This window comes from Muscardinus avellanarius (assembly GCF_963383645.1).
Source record: "Muscardinus avellanarius genome assembly, chromosome: 5".
Taxonomy (NCBI): domain Eukaryota; kingdom Metazoa; phylum Chordata; class Mammalia; order Rodentia; family Gliridae; genus Muscardinus; species Muscardinus avellanarius.
Genome location: NC_137790.1, coordinates 132,559,162 through 132,581,355, shown reverse-complemented (window position 1 = coordinate 132,581,355; position 22,194 = coordinate 132,559,162). Strand labels below are relative to the sequence as shown.

The 22,194-nt window shown below is 44.7% G+C and overlaps 1 protein-coding gene across 1 annotated transcript in view; it reads right to left on the bottom strand.

Annotated features, from left to right (window-relative positions):
• The window catches only part of PIK3CB (phosphatidylinositol-4,5-bisphosphate 3-kinase catalytic subunit beta), a gene marked incomplete at both ends in the record, with an annotated part of 69,486 nt that extends 49,412 nt beyond the window's left edge, over positions 1-20,074 (bottom strand). The window contains 4 exons of the mRNA XM_080695846.1: positions 1,489-1,668; positions 8,653-8,876; positions 16,747-16,972; positions 19,904-20,074. Of these exons, the coding sequence (XP_080551972.1) occupies positions 1,489-1,668; positions 8,653-8,876; positions 16,747-16,972; positions 19,904-20,074 (801 nt within the window). The remainder of the gene's footprint in view (positions 1-1,488; positions 1,669-8,652; positions 8,877-16,746; positions 16,973-19,903) is intronic.
• Between the last annotated feature and the right edge of the window lie 2,120 nt (positions 20,075-22,194).

The window sequence follows — 22,194 nt, the reverse complement described above, 5'->3', positions numbered from 1 at the left end:
AACCTAGCAAGATCCTGTTTCAAAATAGAAATAAAAGTATAGGGCTGGGGTGTAACTCAGAGGTAGAACGCCCCTGAGTTCAACCCCCAGTACCCCAAGAAAAAAAAAAGAAAGAAAAGAAAAATCTAAATGCTACTCTATCAGGTGGGGAATGTAATTCAGTGGTGGTCTAAGGTTCAATCCCCAGTACTAAAACAAAACAAAACAAATTAGCTAGCTAGCCCATATTGTTTTTATACAAATAAATAAGTTGTCTGTTTGGGTTTTTTTTTGCATTGGGGATTGAACCCAGGGACATTTTATCTTCAAGATGCACCCCTCCCCCTCTTTTTAAAAACAGTCTCACTACATTGCTCCCCCTGGCCTCAAACCCATGATCCTCCTTTATTATTTTCCCAAGTACTGGGATTACAGGTATGCGGCATCATACCTCGCAATAAATAAGTTTTCTGATAAATAAGTTTTTATGCAATGTAAAGTGACTATTTTGTCAAATGTTTAAAATGTTTTATTTACCATAGAATATGTAACTTTTTTTTTTTTTTTTTTTTTGGTGGCACTGAGGTTTCTGGAAGCCCTTCTACCTTCGGGCTACACTCCCAGACCCATTTTATACTTTTTATTTGGAAACAGGGTCTCTTAAGCCAGCGTGGCTGGCTTCAAACCTGTGTGATCCTCCTGTCTCCGCCTCCCAAGTGCGGGGATTACAAGTGTGTGCCACCACGCCCAGCCGAATATGTAACATTTAAACCATGTTTATGTGGGGAAAGAGCAGGCAGCCAAAACAAATTGTGTCAAAATTTCCTAATATGCCAGGCATGGTGGCGTACACCTTTAGACAAAGTACCTGAGAGGCTGAGACAGAAAGATCGCTGGTTTGAGACCAACCTCAGCCACTTTGTAAGACTTGCAGCAAAATGCTATCTCCCTCCCCGCCAAAAACAAATAATAATAATTAGCTAAAAAACCTGGGGTGTGCCGGGCGTGTAATCACACACTTGTAATCACAGCATTTGAGAGGCTGAGACAGGAGGATCGCGGTTTGCGACTTCCAGCCTCAGCTACTTAGTGAGGCCCTCGCAACTCGGTGAGACCCTGTTTCAAAATATAGAATAGAAAATAGGGCTGGAAGTGTGGCTCGGAGGTACAATGCCCCTGGGTTCCATCCCCAGTACCAAAAAAAAAAAGTCTAGGGTGTAGCTTGAGGGTAGAATGCTCTTGGGCATGATACCCAGTACCAATAAGTCTATACATACAGAAATAGTGCACAGTCATTAGGCCAAAAATACGCATAATGGCAGAAAAGGAAAAAAAAGCCAAAATGTTAATGATAATCTCAGAGCTAGAATAAGATTACTTATTGCTTTAATTCTCTATACTTTTCTGTAGGTTCCAAGTGTTCCTATGGCCATACCTTTTACAAAACAGAAATACAAATTAAATCCATACCCACCCACCTTTCTGATAAACTGATGTCAGCATACACACCTGGAACTGAATGAGTGGGTGGTCACCAAATACATACTCCACTCTCCCACTGATCTGCAGCACGTAGTCACAGGGGCGAGCTTCATTGTCATTCCCATGAATAGTCAGACGTTTCTGGATTGCCAATTCGTTAACTTTGATAGGATTCATATTAGGTGATACTTGAAAGCTAAACACATCCTAAGAGAGAAGGTTGAAAACAGAAGCAGAAAAAAACATAATTAGAATCATTATGTGATACCATATGCATACAGGTATACCATTTACATGTATATATCCTTTATACTATATTGTCCAGGAATATTTTCTATATTCTAAGTGAAATTTGTTAAGATTTATGATTATTTAGCCAAGTGTGGTGGCATATGTCTATAATCCCAGTACTTGCAAAGCTGAGACAGGAGGATCACAGGTTTGAGGTCAGCCTCAGCAATATAGCAAGACGCTGTTTCAAAACAGGGCTAGCTAGGGTTGTAACCCTGGGTTCAATCCCCAGGAACACACACAAAAAAAACTTTGATAATTTGCAAGTCATCTTACTGTCTAAGAGTGCCACACATCCCTCAGGTAAGATTAATATTTAGCTGAAGTTTACTATCAAGTAATAATAGATTGCATAAATTTTCCAAACAGTTATAAAATCTGAGCTGGGGATATAGCTCAGTGGTAGAGCCTAGCATTCCTGAGGCTCTGGGTTCCACCTCGAGCACTACAAAATAAAACAAACAAAAATTCAAATTTAAGTCCACACTAAGGAGAGATGTGTGTGTGTTGATCACTGGTAAGAAAAGATCCGTATTTTATAGCCGGGCATGGTGGTGCACACTGGTAATCCTAGTACTTGGGAAACTGAGACAGGAGGATCACAGGTTTGCAGCCAGCCTCAGCAAGTTCATGAAGCCCTCCACAACTTAGTAAGATCCTGTTTCAAAATAAAAGAATAAAACAGGGCCGGGGGTGTAGCTGGGAGAAAGAATAACCCTGGGTTCCATCCCTGGAACCACAAAAGAAAAAAATCCATACAACAATTAAACCATAAATTAACAACTCTATTTCACACAACAATTAAACCATAAATTAGCAACTCTATTTAATTTTATAAATCTATACAGTTTTGGGGACCCAAAAACCTCACAGTGCTAAGCAAGGGATCTACAACTGGGCCGTGCATAAGTGCAAATAAATGTTGTGTGGCGGTGGGAGGGGCTGGGGAGTCAACCCAGGGGCAATCTACCTCTCAACTATTCTTCCAGACCTATTTTATGTATAATTTTTTAAACAGGGCCTCACTATGTTGTGAAGGGCCTCACCAAGTTGCTGGGGCTGGCCATGAATCTGCGATCTTCCTGTTTCAGCCTCCCAAGTACTGGGATTAGAGGTAATACACCACCACTCTTGGCTTATACACCAAAATCTTAATAAATGACATATGGTGATGAAGCCTTACCATGTTTCTTCATCACAAAACCTTATAATACAAAGAAATACTGTAGATACTCTGATAATACATGACCTCTCATAGTTTAGCAATTTACCACCACATGGTAATAATAAACCAAAAAATAAGACCCAAGACAGCCAACTGTTACTCTGAATAACAAGAATTTTTAGAAAATTCTTAGCTGGGCCTGGTGGTATAATCTTGTAATCCTAGTACTTTGGAGGCTGAAAGCAGGAGGATTGTAAGTTTGTGGTCAGCCTCAGCTACTTATGAGGTCCTCTGCAACTTAGTGAGGCCCTGTTTCAAAAATAAAGAGCCGGGCGTGGTGGCGCACACTTGTAATCCCCGCGCTTGGGAGGTGGAGACAGGAGGATCGCGCAGGTTCGAAGCCAGCTGTGCTGGCTTAAGAGACCCTGTTTCCAAATAGAAATATAAAAAAATAGGTCTGGGAGTGTAGCCCGAGGTAGAAGGGTTTCCAGGAACCCCAGTACCACAAAAAAAAAAAAAAAGAAAGAAAGAAAGAAAGAAAGAAAGAAAGAAAGAAAGAAAGAAAGAAAGAAAAAGAATAGAAAATAAAGAATAAATAATAGGGCTGGGGTATAGCTCGGAGATAGAATGACCCTGGGTTCAATCCTTAGTACTGAATAAAAAAGGAAGGAAGGAAGGAAGGAACTCTATACTGACTAGACATTGATTCTGCAATTTAAATCACCACCCTTTCCTACAACATATATCAAATTCAAATGTCTTAGAGCTACATTTACTAGGCTTCATGTCTCTTTTCTTTAGTATTTTGCCTTCTTCTCTTACGTTTTCTATATTAGAGTTGGTGCCTGCCACAGACTAAGTGTATCCCATCAAAATTCACTTACATGTGAGGATGGAGACACACGCCTGTTACTCCAAGACTTGGGAGGGAAGCAGACAGGAGGATTGCAGCTTCGAGGTCAACTTCAGCAACTCAGCGAGACCCTATTTCTAAATAAAAAATAAAATAGGTCTCAGGGTGTAGCTCAGAGGCAGAATGCCTCTGGGGTTCGACCTCCAGTACCAAATATTAAAATAAAATAATTCATATACAGAAACCTATCCCCTTATATGACGGTACTGGACGATGGGGACTTTAAGATGTGATCGAGTCACTGTGGGATCAGTGCCCTTATAAAGGAGACTCCACAGCGCTCTCTCTTCTCTTCCAGTAGGTAAGGGCATGGTAAGAAGGCAGTCGAGTCGAGTTGAGTCTACGCACCAGGAAGCAGACTCTGGCTCCCATCAGACTGACTCTGGGAGCACCTGAACTTGGACTTCCCATACTCAGAGATGTGGGAAATACATCCCTGTTCATGCGCTGCCCAGCCTCTGGTTCACTAGCACAGCAGCCTGAACAGATGATGGTGTGGCGCTAATCAAAGCACACAAGCTAGGGTCCTTGGAGTAACGGTGAGCAGGCGCCAGACTCCCCTTCACCCACCGCCTTCCCTGCCCACTAGAATACCAACTCCTTACAGCCTATGGTTTGTGGCCATTGCTTCTCTCTATCCCATGACTCTCTTGCTGTGGACTCTTTGTATGTCTCCTAAACAGCAACACAGTTTTCTATCTCATCCCTTTACCTCTGATATTTCTGATCTCACAAAAAATTCACCCTTTCAGAAAATATTGTCTTAAGACAGGTGTGGTGGTGCACGCTTGTAATCCCAGCGCTTGGCAGCCTGAGACAGGAGGATTGGACATGTTCGACGAAGCCAGCCTCAGCTACTTAGTGAGGCTTTCAGCAACTTAGACCCTGTTTCCAAATAAAGTATAAAATAGGTCTGGGAGTATAGCCCAGAGGTAGAAAAGCCCCTGGGTTGCACCCCCAGTACCACAAAAAAAAAAAAAAGAAAAGAAAATATCGTCTTAGAGCCAGATGTGGGTGGTGCACACTTGTAATCCCAGTACTTGAGAGGCTGAGACAGGAGAATCATGCAGGTTCAAAGCCAGCCTCAGCAGTTTAGTGAGGCTCTCAGCAACTTAATGAGATCCTGTTTCCAAATAAAATATAAAAAATAGATTTGGGAGTGCAGCCCAGAGATAGAAGACTCCTGCGTTCCATACCCAGTTCCACAAAAAAAAAAAAAAAGCAAAGAAAAGAAAGAAAGAGAAAGGAAAAAAGGAAGGAAGAAAGGAAGGAAAGAAACTGTCTTTAAAAGAAAAGTCGCAGCCAGGCATGGTAGTGCACACTATAATCCCAGTACCTGAAAGGCTAAGACAGGAAGATCACAGGCTCGCAGCTAGCCTTAGCTACTTAGTGAGGCCCTTTGCAACTCAATGAGACCCTGTTTCAAAATAAAGAATAAAAAATAGGACTGGGGATGTAGCTCAGAGGTAGAATGCCCCTGGGGTTCAATCCCCAGTAATGCAAAAAAAATAATAAATAAATAAAAGGAAAGTCGCAAGTAGATATGATGCTTTTTAAAAACCCAATATAAAAGCCGAGCATGGTGGCACATGCTTGTAATCCCCACGCCTGGGAGGCGGAGACTGGAGGATCACACAGGTTCGAAGCCAGCCTCCCTGGCTGAAGAGACCCCGTTTCCAAATAAAATATAAAAATATACTGCCAGGTGTGGTGGTGTACTCAGGTAATCCCCGCGCTTGGGAGGCAGAGACAGGAGGATCGTGCAGTTTCAAAGCCAGTCATGCTGGCATAAGAGACCCTGTTTCCAAAAATAAAATAGGTCTGGAAGTATCCGGAGGTAGAAGGGCTTCCAGGAAACCCAGTACCCCCCCCCACACACACACACACTATATATATATATACATATACACATATATATGAATGATAGGAGGTCTGGGAATGTAGCCCAGAGGTAGAAGGGTTCCATCGCCAGTACCACCACCAAAAAAAAAAAAAACCACCAAAAAACCAAAAACCAATATAAAAGATGACAACTGTCTAAAATAGTGTTATCTAACAGAACTTTCTGCACTAATGGAAATACACTATGCTGTGCTGGCCAATACAACAGCTAATACCACAAGGGACTCTTGAGCACTTGATGCTACTGTGAAGAAGTGAATTTTTATTTTAGGAGCCGGGCATGGTGGCGCACGCTTGTAATCCCAGCATTTGGGAGGCTGAGACAGGAGACTGCAGTTCGAGGACAGCCTCAGCTACTGCTGAGTAAGGCCCTCTGCAACTCAGTGAGATCCTGTTTCAAAATAAAGAATAAAAAGAGGGCTGGGGATGTAGCTCAGAGGTGGAATGCCCTTGGGTTCCATCCCCAGTACCGCAAAAACAAAACAAAAAACACTTTTATTTTATTTTATTTTATTTTGGTGATACTGGGGTTTCTGGAAGCCCTTCTACCTCCGGGCTACACTCCCAGACCTATTTTTACATTTTTATTTGGAAACAGGGTCTCCTAAGCCAGCGCGTGCGGCTGGCTTCGAACCTGCGCGATCCTCCTGTCTCTGCCTCCCAAGCGCGGGGATGACAAGCATGCGCCACCACGCCCGGCAACACTTTTATTTTAATCCAGTTAAATTTGTAAGTAGCTAGGTGTGGTGGTGCATGTTTGCAATCCCAGTTCTTGGGAGGCCAAGACACAGGACCATAGGTTTGAAGACAGCTGCAGCAAACAGTGAGACTCTCATTAACCTAAGGAGACCCTGCTTCAAAATAAAAATAAAATAGGGCTGGAGGTGTCACTTGAAGTTAGAATACCCCTGGGTTCCATCCCAGTGACACACACACACACACACACACACACGGAAGAACAGACAATGCATATATGATGGAGTCAGTTTCCGGGTATCTTCTCTTCTAATATTGTGTCATTCTCAGTGTGCGTGCGTGTGTGTGTGGGGGGGGGTGTTTATTCACTTATAAAATACTACTGGTAAGAAATTTTTCTTTTTGGTACTGGGGATTAAACCCAGGAGCATTCTACCTCTTAGCTACACTCCCAGCCCTTTAATTTTTTGTTTTAAAAAAAGTCTGACTGGGTTGCTGAGAATCTCACTAATTTGATGAGGTTGACCTCCAACCTGTAATCCTCCTGTCTCAGCCTCCCAAGTACTGGGGTTACTTCCTTTCACGTATACTTTGCTTACATTAAAATTTGTATATCCCAGTAGAGATGTTACCCATCTGTAATAAAATTCAGACCGACCTAGATAGGCAAACTGCTCTGAGTCAGTGTTTCCAAGTTGAATTTTAAACACGTTTCAACACTTCCTTATTTCACCTCTCTGGTTCCCAAATAGTATTTCAAACTTGATCTTGACACTTATGATACTTAAATCTTGACTCAAAATAAACTCTTATCTCAGTAAATCTCAGAATAGAATAACAAACAGTTATGTCCTAGAGAAATTTTCTTTTCCTCTTTTATGGTACTGAGGATCTGAACCCAGGAGTGTTCTCCATCTGAGCTATACCCTCAGCCACCCCTTAGCACACGCTGGCCTTGAACCTCACACCCTCCTGTCTCAGCGCCCTCCCCACTGGGAGCACAGGCGCGTGCCGCCTCCCTGGCCTTTTCCTAGACAAACTTTCTTGTCTAGGGACATGCCTGAGGGCAGGATGCTTTATTCACACCTGTCCTAACAAAAGCTGAGACAGGACGATCACAGGTTCAAAGCAGCCTCAGCAACCTAGTGAGGCTCTTAGCAACTTAGTGAGATCCTGTTTCCAAATAAAAAGTAAAATATAGCCGGAGGTATAGCCTGGAGGGAAAAAAAAGGGGCAAAGCAGACACCAGGATAAAATCATGGTCCTACAAGTGACCGCAGTGAGGCCTGGCACAAAAGAGCAGCTCGCCCTCTGCCCTCTGAGTTTCTCACTGTCTCCAGGGAAGGACCATCACTTTACAGAAGGTTGTCAAGGAAACCCAAGAAGGCACGAAAACGCTTTCCATGATACAAGGTTCACTGTGGGACAGCGGCTAGTAATGCTGTTGTCACTGCTGTGGTTACAACAGCAAAGCAAAGATAGTCCTCCCTGAATCCCTCCCTTGACCTAAGGCCGTCCCTAGAAGACAGGCGACCACACTCGCCGTGTGGTAGAGCATGACGGTGGTGTAACTGCTCTGAAAGCTGAGAAGTGCACGCTGCGCTGCGTTCTACTCTAGCGTAATGCCAGATCCCACACTGCCATGCGCTGTGGCTGGATGTACGGTGCCCCGCACACCGCAGCGCTGGCCGTGCTGGGCTCCCTCCCTGCCTCTCCTGCTGCCCCGCATGCTGCAGGCCCATCACCACCGAGACCCCCGCAGATCATTTTGGTCAGGTCCTTTTTCCTCCTCTTTTTGAAAATATCCCTTCGCGCAGGTTCGAAGCCAGCCTCAGCTACTTAGTGAGGCTCTCAGCAGCTTAGTGAGACCCTGTTTCCAAATAAAATATAAAATAGGTCTGGGAGTATAGCCTGGAGGTAGAAAGCCTCTGGGTTCCACCCCCAGTACCACCAAAAAATAAAAATTAAAAAAAAAAAATCAGTGAAACACTGCTTTGACAACCCTGTTCTGAATATCATGCCATTGCATCGAGTAATTTTATGTGCACAAAAGATATCACTTTACATTGTTAGACATAATTCTGAATATACTCCAATCTTAAATATAAAACTTTTCTTTTTAATAGTGCTCACTAGGCAAGCAGAAAAAACTGCTAAGAATGAAGCGACATTCTGGTAAAAATCAGAGACTTATTACAAGATATTTCTTTGAAAAGTGTGATACCTGGCAATTTTCAAAATGGACCGCTACAATGAGCTTGCCGCCGTAGAGCTTGTCCTCCAGGTTGTCGAGGGCGGACGGCTCGTGCTCGGGCGGGTACGTCTGCTTCAGCCAGTCGAGCCAGGACAGCCCCACCAGGGACTGGATCTTCTCCTCGCTCAACTTCCGCATTTTCCTTCTAAACTCGTTCACTTCAGGATCCTTCAAGGCATCAAATTCATGCAGACCTAAAGGCATTTTGCAAAGGTGTCATTTCAGTAGCTCAGAGTAATGAAAGAAAACACAAAACCCTTTAAACAGAAATTAGTGTGAATGTTTGGCTTTTATCAAAGGCAGATAAACCTAGGGAGGAGATATATCAGGAAATATTTAAAATAAGCCTTGATAGAATTAAAACTGTATAAGCTGGGCATGGTGGTACACACTCATAATTTCTTTTTGTGTGTGTGTGGTACTGGGGGTGGAACCCAGGGACTTTCTACCTCCAGGCTGTACTCCCAGCCCTATTTTATACTTTATTTGGAAACAGGGTCTCACTAAGGTACTGAGAGCCTCACTCTGTAGCTGAGGCTGGCTTCGAGCCTGTGTGATCCTCCTGTCTCAGCCTCCCAAGCGCAGGGATTCCAAGTGTGCGCCACCACGCCCGGTCTACACTCATTATTTCAGTACTTGGGAAGCTAAGACAAGAAGATTGCAGGTTTGAGGCCAGTCTCAACAATTTTGTGAGACACTGTTTCAAAATTAAAAGTAGGAGGAAGCTGGGTGTGGTGGTGTACACTTGTAATCCCAGCATTTGGGAGGCTGAGACAGGAAGATGTAGTTCATGGTCAGCCTCAGCTACTTTGCAACTCAGTGAGACCCTGTTTCAAAAACAAAGAATAAAAAATAGGGCTGGGGGTATTGGGTTTCATCCCCAGCACCGCAATAAATAAATAGATACATAGATAGATAGATAGACAGACAGACAAACAGACAGAAGTAGGAGAGCTAGGAGTGTAGCTCAGAGGTAGAATGGCCTGAGTTCAATCCCCAGTACCAAAAAATGAAGTAAAACTACATATAAAAGATATAGTCTTCTTCATAAACCAGGAAAGTCACATTTAAAATACCTGAGAAAAGCTAACAATCTGAAAGCTGTTCCAGTATTATATTAGAAGAAACCTAAAACTGAAATTATTTAACTTAAAATGTAGTAGACTATGAAGGCAGCTATGCATGTGTCGGGGCAGAGGACATAAAACAAAAATCTCTTTACTTTTGCCAATTTTTCTGTGAACCTAAAACTGTCATTAAAAAATAAAATCTAGCCGGGCGTGGTGGTGCACGCTTGTAATCCCTGTGCTTGGGAGGCTGAGAAAGGAGGTTCGCACAGGTTCAAAGCCACCTCAGCTCCTTAGTAAGGCTCTCAGCAACTTAGACCCTGTTTCCAAATAAAGTATAAAATAGGTCTGGGAGTACAGCCTGGAGGTAGAAAGCCCCTGGGTTCCACCCACAGCACCAAAAAAAAATAAAAATAAAAAATAAAATTATTAGGCGGTAGAGTGGCACATGCCTGTAATCTGAGTACTTGGGAGGCTGAGACGGGAGGGATGCAGGTTTGAAGGAAACCTCAGCAATTTAGCAGGACCCTCAGCAACTTACTGATTCTAATTCAAAATAAAAAAATAAAGAGGGTTGAGATTGTAACTCAGTGGTAGAATGCCCCAGGCTCAATTCCCAGTACCAAAGTACTAACGATGATAATGGTGATAAGCAGCGGCAACAGAGCCTACGCACGGTGCTGCAGCCTGTGATCCGAGTGCTTTGGAGGCCAAAACAGGAGGATCACAAGTTCGAGGCCAGTCTTGGCAGTTTAGTGAGTCCCTCAGCAACTCAGCTCCATTCCGTTCCATCCCTCTCTTTTTTGGTATAGGGGTTGAACCCCAGGCATTCTACCTTTGAGCTATACCCCTGCCCTTTTAATATTTTTGTTTTGAAACAGGGTCTCACTAGATTGCTGAGAGTCGCACTGCACTGCCTGGAACCTGTGTCTTCCTGTCTGTGTCCCAAGTACTGAGATTACAGGTGTGTGCCACCACACCCAGCTCCTAATACCCTATTAAAAAAAATAGGGCTGAGGGCGTAGCTCAGAGACAGAACAAACCCTCGATTCAATCCTCAGTACAAAGGGGGAAAAAAGACATCCCCCCCACAAAAAAATAAAAAAACTCAGACCAGCTCTCAACTCCAGAGAGGCGCAGAGAGGCGGCCCCTTAACCCCACCGTGACTGCACTCTGCTCGGGTGGGCGCCCTGCAGACGCCTTTCCCTCACTGGGCCTTCCCACTCCTTCAGCAGCTGAGCTCCTCCCCAGCGCTGAAGGTTCAGTTTCCCCTTTCCTTTCCTTTCCTTTCCTTTCCTTGTGACACTGGAGAGTGAACCCTGAGGCATTCTACCTCTGAGATACACCCCCAGCCCTATTTTTTAATTTTCATTTTTAAACAGGGTCTCCTTAGGTTGATGAGTCTCACTATTTGCTGAGGCTGTCCTTGAACCTGCGATCCTCCTGACTCAGCCTCCCAAGTACTGGGATCACAAGTGTGCGCCCCCAGGCCCGGCTCTAGTTTACTCTTGCATCCTTCAACTGAGAGGCCATCCCTGACTCGGCTGAGTGAAGATGGCCTTCTGCGGCTCAGCACGGAGGCTCCTTCACTGCCTCACACCTACACCTGGCTGCCTGCTGTTCCACTATCTCTCACAAGGTAGTGAATTCTAAGCAAAGGCCAAGGTCATTGCTATAGTTCCAAGAACAATCACCACGGTTTTGGTAATTTTTTAAAGATATATTATAAATATGGAATTCTGTTCAGATAACTTGTTAGAATTACCCAAGAAATACAGATTTTATCAACACATCCCAGACAACATCTTTGAGAGTCTGCCTTGAAGAAAACAAAACAGCCTCAATTTGGGAACCACTATAAGAATCTCTTAAAAATAAAAATTAAGCTGGGCGTGGTGGCGCACGCTTGTAATCCCTGCGCTTGGGAGGCTGAGACAGGAGGATCGCACAGATTCAAAGCCAGCCTCAGCTACTGAGTGAGGCTCTCAGCAACTTAGTGAGACCCTGTTTCAAAATAAAGTATAAAATAGGTCTGGGAGTATAGCCCAGAGGCAGAAAAAAGCCCCTGGGTTCTACCCCCAGTACCATAAAAAAAAAAAAAAAAAATTAGGCCGGGCATCATGGCCCATGCTATGATCCCGGTCCTTGGGAAGCTGAGACAGGAAGATCGCAGGTTCATGGCCACCCTCAGCCACCTCCTGAGGCCCTCCACAATTTAGTGGGACCCTGTTTCAAAAATAAAAAATAAAAGATAGGGCTGGGGATATAGCTCAGACGTAGAATTCCCTGCTTTCAATCCTTAGGATCACAAAAACAAAACAAAACACAAACTCTGTTTTTGTTTTTCTTTCAGGTCCGCCACAGGGGCCTGGGGACGTAACTCAGTGGAGACTGCTAGCCTGCTCAGAAAGGGCGACGCCCTAGGTTCAATCCCCAGAACTACAAAAGAAAAGACACCCCATAGGTCTGGATAAATCAGGAGCAACAGGGGAGTTTTCAAATACTTTTTCAGAATGCTGATAAAACCCTCTGATTAACTGGAGGTAAATTATTAATACGTGGTGGTATATACTTTCACTAGGGGAATAATCAGAAACCAATCTGTAAATAATTACGTGAAATTAATACAGAAAACAGAACGACCGGGTACATCATTTCTCAGGAAAAGGTATTTTTAGCCTGGTCAGGGCCGCTCGGTGGTAAAAGTTCTATTGTTTTCCTTGGAGAAAGGAGGCAGCAACCTTGTTCCTGAAGTTAACTGAAGGGATTGTTTATTGTTTTCCCAGGCCGTGAGCTCACCAGGCCTGGCCGCTCAGCACAGCCTCCCCAGCAGCTGCGAAAACTGGCTTGTGAGGCATCACAAGGGGAAATGCATCCTAAGTGTAAGGCAGACTCGCTCACCCTCCAAGGTGAATAGCTATTTGTGTACACAATCATAATGCGCTCTTCTAGATTTGCTGACGGTACAATGTATAACCAGTTAACAGCATGCAGGCTGCTTATTTTATAAAATACTCTGTATTTTCATCATTCAAACTGGAGAGCACACTACAAAAGAATTCTCTATATAAAAAGCTTCAGGATGCTGCAAGACATATGCCATATTATTTATAGAAAATGAAATTCAATTCCTGTGTCAGACCCCTATGCTGTGGTAAAGGTTAAGCTAACAGATTAAGAAAAATAAGGTCCATCAGTTCAATTTGAAATTCAGATAAGCAGTGAACGGTGGGTTCGCTCAGATCCCCCAGGTAACAGCTGGGGCTCCCTGCATTCCTCCGGCTTCGGTGGCGAGGCAGGGTGGGGAGATGGTGGCGAGCAAGCCAGCTCGAGGCAGCGGCGGGGAGGGTCATCCAGACACCTCAGAGAAGCTCGGTGCCCTGACAAGTGTGGCTCCCTCTGTTGTACTTTCTGGATTTCAAGTATTTTAATTTCCTAAACAATCAGTGTGGTTCTGGTCAGCTTCCTTTCATTACAAAAGAAAAAAAAAAATTCACACTAGCTATGTATTTTCAACCACAAACCAAAAACAAATTTTAAAAATTCTGTTGGTAGTATAAAATATTGAACTCAGAGGCCCTCTGAGCTACATTCCCGCATCCCCAGACCTTTTTCTTTTGTATTTTGAGACAAGGTCTCACTGAATTGCCCAAGGCTGGCTTTAATCATCTGACACTCCTGCATCAGCCTCCTGGTCACTGGCACCTCCATGCCTGGCCCAAACCCTTAAAATAAATAAAATGCATGTAAAAGAAATCTATAGCTGGGTGTGGTGGCCCATGTCTGTAATCTCAGTACTTGGGAGACTCAGGCAGGAGGATCACAGGTTCACGAAGAGCTTCGGCCACACAGGAAGATTCTCAGCAACCTAATGAGAGAGATCCTGCTTTAAACAAAACAAAACAAAGGGCCAGGGGTATAACTCAGAGGTAGAATGCCTCTGGGTTTAATCCCCAGTACCACAAAAAATAAAAATAAAAACATCAGTGGAGGCTGGGCATGGTGGTGCACGCTTATAATCCAAGTACTTGGGAGGCTGAGACAGGAGGACCACAAGTTCATGGCCAGCCTCAGCAACCTGGTGAGGCTCTCCACAAGTTAATGAGAACTCTGCTTCAAAATAATAATAATAAAGCCGGGCGTGGTGGCGCACGCTTGTAATCCCCACGCTTGAGAGGCTGAGACAGGAGGATCACACAGGTTCGAAGCCAGCCTCAGCTACTTAGTGAGGCTCTCAGCAACTTAGTGAGACCCTGTTTCCAAATAAAGTATAAAACAGGTCTGGGAGTATAGCCTGGAGGTAGAAAGCCTCTGGGTTCCACCCCAGTACCAATAATAATAATGATAATAATAATAATAATAATAATAATAATGATAATAATAAAAGCTGGGCATAGTGGTGCACGTTTGTAATCCCAGCATTCAGGAGGCTGAGACCAGAGGATCGCGGTTTGTTGTTCATGGACAGCCTCAGTTACTTAGTGAAGCCCTCTGCAACTCAGTGAGACTCAGTTTCAAAATAAAGAATAAAAAATAGGGCAGGGGGTGTATCTCAGAGGTTGAATGCCCCTGGGTTCAATCCCCAGACCCCCACAAAAAAAATAAATAAAATTTAAAAATTAATAATAATAATAATAATAATAATAATAATAACTACAAGAACAGGGCACTGGGGCATCTACATGTAATCTAAGTACCTGGGAGGCTAAGACAGGAGGACTGCAGCATCAAGGCCTGCCTCAGCAACTTAGTGAGAACCTGTTTCAAAATTTAAAAAATAAGCCAGGCGTGATGGTGCACACCTGTAATCCCAGTATTTGGGAAGCCAATGCAGGAGAATTGCAGGTTCAAAGCCAGCCTTAGAAACTTAGCAAGGCTCTCGGCAACCTAGGAAGAACCTATTTCCAAATAAGAAGTGAAATTGGGCTGGGGGCATAACTCAGAGATAAAATACCCCTGAGGGTTAGGCCGGTGCTGGGGCCAGCGAGGCCGGCAGCGGAGCCTGCCGTGAGGCAAGGCCGGTACTGGGGCCTCCGAGGCCAGGATAAGAGCTTGCCGAGGGGTTAGGCCGGTGCTGGGGCCAACGAGGCCGGCAGCGGAGCCTGCCGTGAGGCATGACCAGTGCTGGGGCCTCCGAGGCCGGGATCGGAGCATGCCGAGGGGTTAGGCTGGTGCTGGGGCCAGCGAGGCCGGCATCGGAGCCTGCTGTGAGGCAAGGCCGGTACTGGGGCCTCCGAGGCCAGAATAAGAGCCTGCCGAGGGGTTAGGCCGCTGCTGGGGCCAGCGAGGCCGGCATCGGAGCCTGCCTTGAGGCATGACCAGTGCTGGGGCCTCCAAGGCCGGGATCGGAGCCTGCCGAGGGGTTAGGCCGGTGCTGGGGCCAGCGAGGCCGGCATCAGAGCCTGCCTTGAGGCAAGGCCGGTACTGGGGCCTCTGAGGCCAGGATAAGAGCCTGTCAAGGGGTTAGGCCGGTGCTGGGGCCAGTGAGGCCGGCATCGGAGCTTGCCGTGAGGCATTACCAGTGTTGGGGCCTCCGAGGCCGGGATTGGAATCCTGCCAAGGGGTTAGACCGGTGCAGGGGCCAATGGCCAGCATCGGAGCCTGGCGTGAGGCAAGTTCACTCCTGCGGCCTCCAAGGCCGGGACCAAAGCCAGCTTAGGGGTTAGACTGGTTCAGGGGCCAGTGAGACCAGAACTGGGGCCTCCCATGAGGCAAGGCCGCTGCTTGAGCCAGCGAGGTCTGGATCAGTCCACTGAGTAGCCAGGCCACTACTGGGACCATCAAGAGTGGGATTGGTACTTGCAACGCAGCATGCACAGAGAAATATCGCAGAAAATATAAATCAGACGCTTCTCTTAATCAGCAATAACTAGGAGGAAAAGGGCAACAGGAAGAGGTTGAGCTATAGAAAGGGCCCTATAGTGAAGCAACTAATGTGACCAATCAGAGGGTATGTAATACTGGAGGACGGAGCCTCTTTAAAACGCAGGAGGTACATAAACAAATGTATCAAAGTAAATCACCAAAGAAGTGTGGGATGGAGGGAGGGGGAGGGAATGGGACGGGGGCTGGAGGAGGGCTAATTGGATGATGTGTGCTTGTATATCCTCTCAAGTCTTGTACTCCAATGTGATTGATATATGACTACAATGCACCAATTTAAAAAATAAATTAAAAAAGTAAATAAAAAAAATAAAAATAAAATTAAACTCAAAAAAAAAAAAATACCCCTGAGGTCATGGGTTCAATTCCCAGTACCAAAAACAAAACAAAACAAAACAAAAAACCCCAAAACTTATTTTTTTGGTGGGTCTGGGAATGGAACCCAGGGACAGTCAACCTCCGAGCTACACCCCCTGCCCTATATTTTATTCTTTATTTTGAAACAGGGTCTCACTAAGTTGCGGAGGGCCTCACTAAGTAGCTGAGGCTGGCCACGAACCGCGATCCTCCGGTCTCAGCCTCCCAAATGCTGGGATCACCAGTGTGCGCCACCACGCCCAGCTTAAAACAAAACAAAACAAAACAAAAAAACCCTTCTAATAAAGATAATTTCAGATAAAAGGTAAAATTTGTCAAAAGCATGAATTAAACATCACGCTTTTATTTGAAAATATCAAACTGACTTATAGAGTTGTCCACAGAATACATTCATATTACAGGAACAATTCATAAAAATTAGGAATCTCAGAAAAGATATCAAACTACCAGAGTGGAAAACACTTGTTACCTTTCTAACTTACCAAAGACCCATACTTTTAAAAAATAAAAACAAATCATTAGCTAAAATAAAGACACAGAAAACATAAGCCCTGGATGCTGTGACAGTATCCCGCTGCTGAAGAAGGTACTTAACACTCACTCTGAATTCTGTCCTCACCCCGCCTCGAAGCGGTCACCAGTCTCGGTGTGTGGACGACACGCTGAAAAGCAGTGTCTGAGAACACACGTACTACACGTCTACTCATGTAACAACAGAGGCCCCGTTTCAATCACCTTTTCCGATGAGGACTCCGATTTTTGAGTCCAACTTTTCCCCCGGGTCGCAGCTTCTCGTCACTAACTTGAGGACAGGAAGGAAAGGCCTGACGTCACAGAGCCGCCGCGTCTCGTCCTCGAGCTCCTCGTACACGGCGGTTTGGTTCACACAGGCGAACATGTACGAGTCGACTTCCATGAGGAGGTTGAACATTGGGTAACTGTGGACCTGCTTCCATAACATCTGCAAGAGGAAATTATAAGGTTTCATCTGGGCTGGAACACCGGCAGGAGTGACAGATGACCAGGGCAGCCCTGTGGGTAAATCCTTCCCCAGACCAATCACATGCTTAGCAGAGAGACTGGCTAAGTGGATTACAGAGTACTGTCGATCTGTGAAAATCACAAAGAAATACATTTGAAGGAAATACACAGAAAGCCATCCCAAACACACTGAAACTGCTTTTTAAAAAACAAATAGCCGGGCGTGTCGGTGCACGCTTGTAATCCCAGCATTCGGGAGGCTGAGACAGGAGGATCGCAGTTCAAGGACAACCTCAGCTACTTAGTGAGGCCCTTTGCAACTCAGTGGGACTCTGTTTCAAAATAAAGAACAAAAAATAGGGCTGGGGGTACAGCTCAGAGGTAGAGTGCCCCTGGGTTCCAACCCCAGTACCACACACACACAAAAAAAAAACCACCACACTGAGCTGGGCGAGGTGGTAGGCGCCTGTAAACCCAGTACTTGGCAGGCTGAGACAGGAGGATCCCAAGTTTGAAGTCAGCCTCAGGAACTCCCTGTTTCCAGATAAAATACAGCTGAGGTTATAGCCTAGAGGCAAAAGGTCCTTGGTCCACACCTAGTACCTGAGATACTCTTTCACATTCATTAGGATGGCTATTTAAACATATAAATAAATAACAAGTGCCGGCCAGGTTAGAGAGAAACTGAAACCTTTATGTTTTTCTGATGAGGATGTAAAATGGGCAGCTACGTGGAAAACAGTTCAGAAGTTCTTCAAAAACTTAGAGCACAGGATTGGCAGAGGACAGAGGTGTAGGTGAGCGGCAGGCCTGGCCGCGTGCAGAAGGCCCTGGTGTCCAGCCTCAGCATGGAGGGGCGCCGAGGGCCAGAAAACAAACATCACGGAGAATTAGTGTAACTCAACAAATCCCACTTTTAACAAAAGAACTGAAAGCAGAGACTGGAAAAGATATTTATACATGAATATAAACAGCAGCATTATTTTCAGTAGCCCAAAGTTGGAAACAACTCAAATGTCTACCACACTTGAATCAGATGGATAGGTAAAAAAAAAAAAATATGGTAAGAATACGTGTAATAAAATATTATTCTGCTTCAAAAATAAGCGAAATTAAACACTCAAACATGGCAAACTAAGTGAAATAAGTCACACAAAAATGATAAATATTTGTGGTATGATTTTACTTCCAAAAGGTAGCTACAATATTCAAATTAGTAAAAATTAGAATAGAGATTATCAGGAGCTGAAGAAAAGGGAAGACGCCAGACACGGATAGTGATAATGGCGGCACAGCAATGGAAAAGTGTACCTAAAAACGTCTAAATGGTAAAATTTTATGTCAATTTCACAGTAAAAAAAAAAAAAAAAAATGGGGGTGGTGGCACGTGCCTATAATCCCATGGACCCAGGAGGCTGAGAGGTAGGAGGATGGCAAATTCGAGGTCAGCCTGGGCAGCTTAATGAGACCCTGTCTCAAAATTAAAACAAATAAAAAGGGCTGAGGAGGTAGTTCAGTGGCAGAGTGCCCTGGATTCAATACCCAGTAACACAAAAAGTTAATAATTAGCCGGGCGTGGTGGCACACACTTATAATCCCTGTACTTGGGAGGTAGAGACAGGAGGATGGCGCAGGTTTGAAGCCAGCCGCGCTGGCTTACAAGACCGTTTCCAAATAAATTTATAAAATAAGTCTGGGAGTGTAGCCCGGAGGTAGAAGAGTTTCCAGGAACCCCAGTACCACCAAAATAAATAAATAAATAAATAAATAAATAAATAAATAAATAAATACGCAGGAAGGTATCAGTCCAGCGGTGCCCAGTACAGCCAGCCGCATCCACAGCTGTCACTGGTGGCTACAAAACGATAGTGCTCTGTCCCCAGACCACGCCTAAACTGACTCTGTGGTTTCCTTTCACTCAAAGTCCATGCAGTTTCAGAATTCCCATGTCTCCATAATGAACAAGGTTGGAAAAAAGTTAAGAGGTACGTCCAAAGTCAGGAGTTTGTACTTCAAACTCTCATAAGCCAATTTTTCTTAATTTAGCTATTATACAGATTAAAAACATGAATGAGAGCAAGCATATTTGCTATGTCCATAAAAGACAAGGCATGCACAAAAATTTTAAAGTGAAATTACCAAAAGGTTAAACTTCTCTCAAATTTACCATATGATTTACATTAATTATATTTCCTATAATAAAATGGCATTTCCCTCTGCAGTGATCTAGAAAGTAACCTAGACAGGCATGTGGCACAAACCTGTAATCCCAGAGCTTGGAGGCAGAGACAGGAGAATCACAGGTTTGAGACCAGCCTCAGCAATTTAGCGAGGTCCTCAGCAACTTAGTGAGACCTTATTTCAAAATAAAAATTAAGCCAGGCGTGGTGGCACACGCTTGTAATCCCCGCGCTTGGGAGGCTGAGACAGGAGGATCGCATGGGTTCGAAGCCAGCCTCAGCTACTTAGTGAGCCTCTCAGCAACTTAGTGAGACCCTGTTTCCAAATAAAATATATATATATAAAAAAAAGGTCTGGGAGTATAGCCCGGAGGTAGAAAGCCTCTGGGTTCTACCCCTAGTACCACCAAAAAATTAAAATAGGCCAGGCATGGTGGCGCACACTTGTAATCCCCACACTTGGGGCTTGGGAAGCAGAGACAAGAGGATTGCGCAGGTTCAAAGCCAGCTGTACTGGCTTAAAAGACCCTGTTTCCAAGTAAAAAGTATAAAATAGGTCTGGGAGTGCAGTCTGGAGGTAGAAGGGCTTCTAAGAACCCCAGTACCACCAAAAAAAAAAAAAAAAAGTTAAATTAGGGCTGGAGTGTAGCCCCTGGGTTCAATCCCCAGTACCACCTCCTACCACAAAGAAAGAAGAGGAAACTAAATCTTTAGAAAATCTAAGAACATACCTCCTTAATATAAGAAATGGTAGCTTCCCGAGGCACCTCCAGCTGGATATAAATCCCAGTGGGCAAAAGAAAGTCCACAAGTATGAGGCCATCGGATGCGATCTGAGAGTCCACTGCCCAGATGTCCAGGATGTCTGCCATAGCAGGAGGCATTGCGAAGCTGAAGCGCATTCATAACCACGGGGCCCTAGAAACGGAAAACAAGGCAGAGAAGACAGAATTAGCCAAATTTACCTTAAAATAAGACAAGCTAGCCAGGCGTGGTGGCATCCGCCCGGAATCTAGTACTTGGGAGGCTAAGACTGGAGGATCACAGGTTTGAGGACAGCCTCAGCAATGTGGAAAACTGTTTCAAAAGAAAACATAGAAAGGTCTGGGGATGGCTGAGCTTGAAGGCACAGACTCAGTACTTGGGAGGCTGAGATAGGAGGATCACAGGTTCACAGCCAGCCTCAACAACTTAACTAGGCTCTCAGCAACTAACTGAGACTTTGTTTCAAAATAAAAAATAGAATAGAGCTGAGTGCAAGTGTAGCTCAGAGGTAGAATGCCTGAGTTCAATCTCCAGAAGAAAGAAAGAAAGAAAGAAAGAAAGAAAGAAAGAAAGAAAGAAAGAAAGAGAGAGAGAGAGAGAGAGAAAGAAAGAAAGAAAGAAAGAGAGAGAGAGAGAGAGAGAGAAAGGGAGAAAGAGGAAGGCAGGCAGGCAGGCAGGCAGGCAGGCTAACTCTGCATGGTGGTTCAGGCTTACAGTCCCAATTACTTGGGAGGCTGAGGGCAAGAGGATCCCTTCAGCCAGGAATTCAAGGTCAGTCTGGGAAACATAGCCAGAAACCGTCTCAGATGGAAAAGATTAAAGGGTGTGTGTGTGAGAGAGAGAGAGAGAGTTCGTGGTGTACATGGTGGTGTACACTCATAATCCCAGGTACTCAGGAGTCTGAGGCAGGAAGACAGGAGGGAGAAACACAAGGCTGAAGCCAACCTGAACAATTTAACAAGACTCTGTCTCAAAAAACGAAATAAAAAGGTCCAGGGTGCAGCTGAAGTGGTAAAGCACCCCTAGATTCAATATCCGAGACCAGGAAAAAATGCTAGCCAAGCAGGCAGGCAGGCAGGCCTTCTAAAGCCCACCCATCTATAATTAGCCCTCAGATTTGAACAGAGTCAATATGAAATAGGAGATCAATTAAATAATGGGATTTTTTTTTTTTTTTTTTTTTTGCGAGTCTGAGGGGTGGAACCCAGAGGCACTCTACCTCCAAGCTACACCTCCTGCCCTATTTTTTATTCTTTATTTTGAAACCGGGTCTCACTGAGTTGCAGAGGGCCTTACTAAGTAGCTGAGGCTGTCCGCGAACCGCGATCCTCCGGTCTCAGCCTCCCTAAGGCTGGGATTACAAGCATGCGCCACCACGCCCGGCTAAATAATGTGATTTTTTAAAAGCAAGAGCTAAGTCACTAAGCAGAAATTATTTAAAGATACGTTGATAGATATGGTGGCACACACACCTGTAATCCCAGCACTGGGGAGGCTGAGACAGGAGATCATGGGTTCGAGGACAGCCTCAGCAAACAGTGAGATGCTCATCAATTTAGTGATACCCCATTTCAAAATAAAATTGAAATTGGCTGGGGGTGTAGGTCTGAGATAGAATGCCCTTGGGTTCAAGCCCCAGTTTCAATCAATCAATCAATTAATACACTTTGTTTATCCAGACATGGTGACACATACTACAACCCCAGTACTCAGGAAGCTAAAACAAGAGGATCCGGAGTTCGAGGCCAGCCTTAGCAAATTAATGAAACCCTAAATGACAAGTGCCTATAATCCCAGTACTTGGGAGGCTAAGAGAGGGGATCACAGGTTCGAGGACAGCCTCAGTAACTCAGTGAGACTCTCATCAACCTAGTGAGACCCGGTTTCAAAACAAAAAATTAAAAGCACTGGGGGTGTACCCAGAAGTAGAATGCTCTTAGGTTCAATTCACAGTGCCAACAAACAAACAAATAAACAAACAAACTTTAGTTGTGACTACAAAAATCACACATACCACACTGATACAAACGCAAGATAAATATGACATCTGAAAGGATTAGAGTTTTTTTTTTTTTTTTTTTTTTGGTGGTACTGGGGTTCCTGGAAGCCCTTCTACCTCCGGGCTGCACTCCCAGACCTATTTTATATTTTTATTTAGAAACAGGGTCTCCTAAGCCAGCGCGCGCGGCTGGCTTCGAACCTGCGCGATCCTCCTGTCTCCGCCTCCCAAGCGCGGGGATTACAAGCGTGCGCCACC